General features: G+C 44.9%; 1 protein-coding gene and 1 pseudogene across 1 annotated transcript; both read right to left on the bottom strand.

Annotated features, from left to right (window-relative positions):
* Nucleotides 1-837: 837 nt before the first annotated feature.
* Nucleotides 838-1,777, bottom strand: LOC113915238 (annotated as a pseudogene).
* A 3,340-nt stretch (nucleotides 1,778-5,117) lies between these two features.
* On the bottom strand, nucleotides 5,118-6,612 carry LOC113915261 (RNA polymerase II subunit A C-terminal domain phosphatase SSU72-like). Its single transcript, XM_035723072.1, has one exon. The coding sequence runs from the start codon at nucleotides 6,610-6,612 to the stop codon at nucleotides 6,031-6,033; it is 582 nt and encodes a 193-aa protein (XP_035578965.1). The 3' UTR covers nucleotides 5,118-6,030.
* Nucleotides 6,613-7,252: the final 640 nt, after the last annotated feature.

Below are 7,252 nucleotides of genomic sequence, written 5' to 3'. Positions count from 1 at the left end.
ATGACATGGTCTGGGAAAGGTGAGGCGTTAATGACCTGGTATGTCTGACACTTGGGCCTCTTGGAAGGTGATATGGGAAGTGTTGCTATAAAGAAGGTCAGGAATCAGGTCATCAAAGGCCTTGCATGCTCCCCTGAGGGAGGGATCATTGAAGAACATGGCCTGATACCAAGATTTGGGGGAGTTCCCCTTCCTCAGCGTCTCCCCAGCCACACACCACCCCTCAGAAACCACAGGAGTCTTTACCCAATAGAAGAGTGACCAGCCTCAGGCTCCTCAAACATTATTCTGTAAAATATGAAACATGCGATTCATTTACATTCTCCTATAACAAGCACAAGTGATGGCAGGTTATAAATTATAATAGAAATAACTGTGAAGCCTAGGAATCCCTGATTCTAAGAATGTCATTTAGCCAAAATGAGGGACATAAAGGAAAGAAGGTTTGTATGTGACTGTCCAGATATTACAAGATGTCTCAGAGATTGCAAAACTCAGTGAGGAATAGTTGAGCAAATTCCCAGAAGAGAACACTGTTCTTATTGATGTATTTCCAATAATCAAGCTATTGTTTAAAAGGCCATAACTTGAGGAAAAAAAATTCGTGCTGTCTCGGTTCTTTGCAGACGGTAGTTTGCTCAGTCAGACATGACAAAGCTTTCTGAGGTTATTTTGCCAATAGAAAATATAACTCCTGCAAACTCCCTGATAAATTTCCTCCAGAATTTAAATTTACTGAGTTTTTCCTAGTGTTTCAGTTGACCCACGCCACGCACGAATTTCACTACATTTTCATTGATAGCTAGAGATGCCGAAAAATCTGCATCTCTGCCAAGGTTATTTCTGCTTTGGAAAAAATACGTAAGCAACCTGCTCCTGGATTTGCTTGGTCTTAATCCCATAAATGATGGGATTCAGCATAGGTGGAACCAGAATGCAGACATTAGCCAATAAGATGTGGATATGAGGTGGAATGTGGCGTCCAAACCGCTGAATAAGACTTGTGAAGATCGCAGGCCCATAAAAGAGGATGATGATGCAGACATGGGAGCCACATGTGTTGAGAGCTTTGTGGCAAGCATCTTGGGAAGGCATGTGGAAGACAGCACAGAGAACCAGTAGATAAACAAAAATTCACAGGACATCTAAGACCACTGTCGACATGATGACAAAAGGCCATACCAGATGTTCACTCGAATGTCATTACAAGCATATTCGGCCAAACCAGTGTGTTCACAATAGGTGTGTGGAATAATATTATTTTGGCAGAAAGTCAATCTTTTCAAAAGAACTATTATGGGGAAGATCATACAATAACTTCTCAGAAAGACAGTCACACCGATTTTCCCAATCAGAGCACGTGTAAGAATAGTGGTGTACCTCAGGGGTAGCACATGGCAATGTAGCGGTCAAACGCCATCACCAGCAAGATCCCTGACTCAGAGAGGAAGGTGGTACGGATGAAGAAGAGCTGAGTGATGCAGCGATCCAGGGAGATCTCCCCAGCGTGGAACCAGAAGATGACCAAGGCCCGAGGTACTGTGCACGTGGAGAGGACAATGTCCGCTCCGGCCAGCATGCAGAGGAGGAGGTACATGGGTTCACGGAGGCTGTGCTTTGTGAGGATAATGCAGATGAGCAGGCTGTTCCTGAGCAGGGCGATGACATAGGAAATGAAGAAGGGGATGGAAATCCACATGTGCTGGTCTTCTAGCCCAGGGATGCCCAGGAAGTAGAAGATTGTGTGGCCAACACCAGTGTGGTTTAAGGAAATCATACCTGTGGAGACTACCAGAGATATCACCTTCAATCCATAGACAGAGTTGAAAATACAAATTTTCTTGCAATATTCTTTGTAAAGGCACTAGGAGCTTTCAGCATATCTCCCACTCTCCATCTTCTGTGAACATGCAAACAATAAGAAACATAAGAAGTCAAGAGGACATATTCTCTACCTCAATGAGTGATAGTCTAATTTGACATATATATATATATGTATATATATATATATATATACCCAGCTAATCAAATAAAACACATTATTGTATGTATTTCTCCTACAAACAGAGGATTATGAATATACAAAGGAAATCATTATATGTATCTGGAAAGGCTATGTAACAAGATGTTTCTTGAACTTGACCTTGTGGTAGGTAGTTCATCATAAGGAAAAGAATGAAAAGGGAGGGAAACAAGAGAAGAAAATGTGGGTATTCAAATCCAAGTATGGCCTGTTCACTGAACAGTGTTTATTCAGCTCCAGTTAGCTGTGCATAGGGAATGCTAAAGGAAGCAGGGTGGTGTTTGTACAGGCATATTTGGCCTAAATGATGGAAATGAGATTTGAAATCTCTCTGACTTCACCACATTGCGGGCTCACTTGCAGAGAGAGTCAACAGACCTTTAAGTAACATTGACGGAATCTGTGTACCTGAATAAGGCACTGCTCGTGCTCACACCTTAGGAAACGAAGTTCAGAAATGACTGAATTTGGAAAATAAGGCATTATTACTGGAAAGGGATATGCATGATATCTGGGAGGTTTTCTGCAGGTGGAAACTTTATCAGTTAGTTCTTAGTATACATTCATTCATTCACTCACTTGGTCATTCAGGAAGCAGTAACTATTTTTCAGGCACCATACTATAAACGGGGGAAATAGAAGCAATGGGAATTAGGCGAGTTCTGCCCTCATGGTTTGAGAGAAAATCAAATTTGTAAGCAGAAAGTTTGAATAATTGGAGGCAAATGCTAATTCCCCCTCGTGAAGGGGTATTTAAAAATATTTAGCTTAGTAGCTTAGTATATCTTACACTCAAGAACATTATTCCTTCCATTCCAGTTATCCTCTTGGTGCCCCTGATTTTTCTTTCTGGGGAAAAAAATCATCTCCAATTTCCATCCTCCAAGTGCTGGGAGACAGTGTTCTGCCATCAGAGTCACCAAAGAAGTCCATTCAGCTGGCCTAGGTCAGGGCACTGTCTCCTATAGAGCATATGGCTGCTCTGTGAGAACGTTCTCTCCAGTGAGGGCAGCTGATCTGCAGGAAAACCAGTAGGATGGCATCGGAGGGATGTGAGGGCTGGTGTGTACCCCACAGACCTGATTGGGAAAGGAAAGAAGAAAATGGCAAGAAGGAAGATGCCATAGATAGCAGATTACAGAAGCCGGTGATGGTCATGTGTTTGGGGAAAGGGAGTAGCAGAAAAAAATTTATTTTTTGAACTGTTTTTTTCTTTTAAGTAGGCTCCATGCCCAGGGTGGAGCTCAGTGCTGGGCTCGAACTCATAACCCTGAGATTAAGACCTGCCTGAGATCAAGAGTCAATCGCTTAAGTGACTGAGCCACCCAGGCATCCTGAAGACATTTTATTAATAGGAGCCAGTGAGAGAAGGCAGGGAGCTCAGAGGTTGAGGGTTTGCCTGCTCAATTGGTCTCCTGACCAAATTAGGATGACTTTGGTCTGACACAAGTTCATCCTCAATGTCCCATTCAATGCCCCTCCCCCGTAGTTCCCTCCTCACACCTGCCTGAGATGTCCTGGTCTGCTTCCCAAGCCCTGCTTTGGGAAGCCCAGCAGAGATACCAGTCATTCTCTGGGCACTTGTCATGGTTGCCAAGAAGGGCTTGAAATAAGTCATGATCTTTTCTGTTTTCTCATGTCTAACCTAATCATTAGAGCACTTGCCACATATTGGATTACTTCTCTTTCTTGAGCAACCTTCATTAACCTGAGCTACCCATATACTCTCAACCTCCCTTCCCAAACCAACACCTCCACTGCTGCTGTAACCAACCAGATTGGTATCTCTGGTCTTTACCATTCTTGGTGCACGAAAGTCCTGGCCCCTCACCCCCACTCCCAGGCCTCCCTGGGATGTGACAGCAGTCCAATCCTTACCTTGATCCTGGAACCTGCCCTCTACACACATGTCTAATTTACTCACCAGCTCTTACTGAGATTGGAGATGACATTCAGCTTGTTGGGAGCCAGGCACTGGGCTGTTTATTCTCTTTCACGAGAGCTCTTGAGGGGAGTGCTTACATCAGGGCCCCAGGGATATGGCTGTCCCCATCAGCCTTGCCCTCCTCCAAATGCCTGGATCCCAGGTCCCTAAGTGCCATTCCCCTCCCTGGCCTTCTCCTGACTAGCTTCTTGCCCACTCCTCCCCACCTGCTCTAATCTCCAGCCCACACTGAGTCTTCACATTTAAGATATTCACTACAACAAAGCTCTCCCAGCTAAACCAGGCTTGCTACAGCCCTCTTTTAATACTTACACTGGCATTAAATATTGAATTAATGAATAGTAAAGTTATTTTTTTCAGTCTGCAATAGCAATACACGTAATATGATTTTCAAATTTTTGTTTTTCATGTAAAGGATGGTGTTGCAGTTATATTCATCCTGGGATTGGTCATGAGATTCGCATTTTGAAGCCATAAATAATGAATTTTCATTCTTTCCTAAGGGTCTATAAACGTCCATGCATAATTTGTAGATCTCATGGGATTCTTGAGATTTATGACACATTTTTATTTCATTTGCCTACCTAGTGTACCATTCTGTTTAGTGCTTGCTCATCAAAAATCCACATTTATGGTTGCTAGGGGAAAAAATTCTCCTGCTTTGTTTATATTCTTTTATAAGTAATTTTATTTGGTTTTCCTCATCCTGAATGTAGGATGTGAACTTTTTTCAACTTGGAAATAACTTTATATTCTAACTGATTATAAAAGCAATCTTGTATATTATTGTTTTTAATCAGAAGACAGGAAGAAGAAAGTAATCCCACCTTCAGGGGGAAAAAAATGTGTCATTTGATGTAAATGCAAAGTATATTATCCTAGCTAGTTCTCCATACTTTATGCTCTTCTAAAAAACTAATTAGTGAAGAGAAGGAAAATATCTTTTCTACCAATCAAAGTGTCCCAGCTGGACTAAGAATTAAATTGACATGAGATAGATGAACAGGAGAAAAAAAATCAGCTTTATTATGTGCTCACAGAAGCCCAATAATGAACCTGAGACCTAAAGAAATGACCAAGGCAGGTAGTTTTTATACTTTTTAGACAAGGAGACGATAAATCTTTAATGAATTGACAGGATAAAGAAAACCGAATTTCAGGAGCTTCAATTAGTAAGGAATTCTAAACAGAACTCAGGCTGGGGTAGTTGATTAGAGCCGAGCAACAAGGGTTGTCTGTACAGACTTCCAGCTCTAAATTTCTCACCGCTGGTGTTAAGGATGTCTCTTTTCCTGTTGGTGCAGAGTGGGTACCATCGCGAGCATGCTAGAAAGGCAAGCACGAGTTGTGTCTCTGCACGTCAGCTTTATTTAATCATAAAGCAAGGGTAAAGTAGGTTCAGGATTCCAAACTCAATGACATTTCACTACACACTGCACCTGGCTGTGTGTGAACACATCACGCAAAGCAAAGCACAATAGAAAGTCACGCAGCAAACAAACGACAAGGAGTAAGGGGTTAAGGAACCAAAGCAGTCAGTCCGCGCGTGCGCAGGTCAGATAAGGCCTCGTCCAGCCTGGGTCCCTGGCCGCACGCGCTGCTTACGTTCAAGCAGTGCAGGATCTCCCTTACGTTCAGAGATCAGTCGGCCAGAGCCTTCCGCAGCAGCTGCCTTTCAGTGTTGTTTATTCGCTGAATATCCTTCAATAAATCACTTGTCCCGCACTCCATTATAAACTTCCTGTCGCTCCCCTGCAAAGCGCAGGCCGTGGCAGTCACGTCCTCGCAGACCCACGTGAGCGCTGAGTTACTTCTTGTGCCCAAAGTACCCAGAACAATGTCCCCAGGTTTGGACTGTTTCCATGACTACTAGCCCTTGTCCTCGTTTCCCAAGAAACGCTTTTTCTTGCTCAACCCTTCCCTGGTGGCATATACCTAAAAATCGCACAAACAGAAGTTCGCGGAAAGGGCGTTAAAAGCCCTTCTCAGAAAATAGGGACTAGTCCAAAATGCCACACGAAAGCTGTTAACCCAACGAAGGCGCCAACTCCAGCCAAGACCTTCAGTAGAAGCAGGCCGTGTGAAGAAAGCTCTTCCCTGTTTTCTCCTCCGCCGCCAGCAGCAGCTGATCCAGACTGTCCACGTCGTCTGCCTGCTGGAGGCTCTGGCACAGCTCGCAGATGAGGAAAGCCCCGAGGGTGGCGTCCTCCAAGGTGTCTGCGATGCCCACGCTGACCACGTGCACGGGCTGGAAGGTCGCCTGCTCCCTGGCCCACAGCTCTTGCATCACTCGGTCATACACACTCTCCTCGCAAGTGAAGATGACGTCGAAGGGGTCGCTGCACTCCTGAAACCTTTCGGGGCGCGGCTTGATCCTCTCGTTTCTCCCCAAGAGGTGCAGGATTCCGTTCCTGCTGTAGCCTTCCCGGTCTTTCCTGCAAAGGTCCTCGTACATCTGCTTATACGTCGTGGAGAAATCGTAGATCACCGGGCGATTGCTTGAGGGTCCTGGGAGCTTCACCCGAGATCCGACTCCGAAAGACTGGACGTGGAACCCTCTTTTGAGGAGGATGCTGTGGGCTTCCATGCTCCTGTTCACATTGTTCCTGCACACCACAGCTACCCTGAGTGGGGAGGAGGGCATGGTGGTGGCCGCTGGAGGCTGCGGGGGCGCTGCGGCCAGGGGGCTGACCACCTGGTTCCCCTCTTCCGACCAGCAGAGTGTCTGAAGACAGACAGTGGGCTTATTATATTCGGTCACCTCCACGGAGTGGGCGGAGACTTTCCGGGACTTCCTGATGGACTCAGTTTCAGCGGGTGGAGTGTCCTCTGATCCTGAGACGCATAACCTAATCACAACAACTGTGAGGTGATTACCTCCACTAAGCCATTGAATCCCAACTAAACCACTGAATCTCGATCAGGGTGTGGCCACCCAACACAGGGATGTGAAACCTGCAGTTGGCCGGGTTGGTCTACATGGGGAATGAGGGCTGAGGTTGACAGTGACCAGGTCAACCAGGCTAACTGTAAGCCTGTCACCGCTCTGCAGTGACCTGGTCAGGAATATGGGTGGAAAATTTGTTTTGAGGTTTTGAACTTACATCCAATTCAGTTCTACATACAATGACATATAAGTATCCTTGCACATTAACATACATTTGGATTTTCTAGAAATGCAATTGTGTAAACCATAGGATGATTGTACATAGTTTTGCCTAAAAATTTATAAAATCGTTCATCAATGCAAACAAATCACATGCTGGACAACATCCCTGCTGATA

Source organism: Zalophus californianus, chromosome 11 (genome assembly GCF_009762305.2).
Source record: "Zalophus californianus isolate mZalCal1 chromosome 11, mZalCal1.pri.v2, whole genome shotgun sequence".
NCBI classification, from domain to species: Eukaryota; Metazoa; Chordata; class Mammalia; order Carnivora; family Otariidae; genus Zalophus; species Zalophus californianus.
The sequence above is the reverse complement of the archived record's forward strand: the minus strand, read 5'-3'. Positions and strand labels throughout refer to the sequence as shown.

What these genes read in the sequence shown, in the direction of transcription:
- LOC113915261 (XM_035723072.1), bottom strand. Translation starts at nt 6,612, where the DNA reads ATGCCCTCCTCCCCACTCAGGGTAGCTGTGGTGTGCAGGAACAATGTG.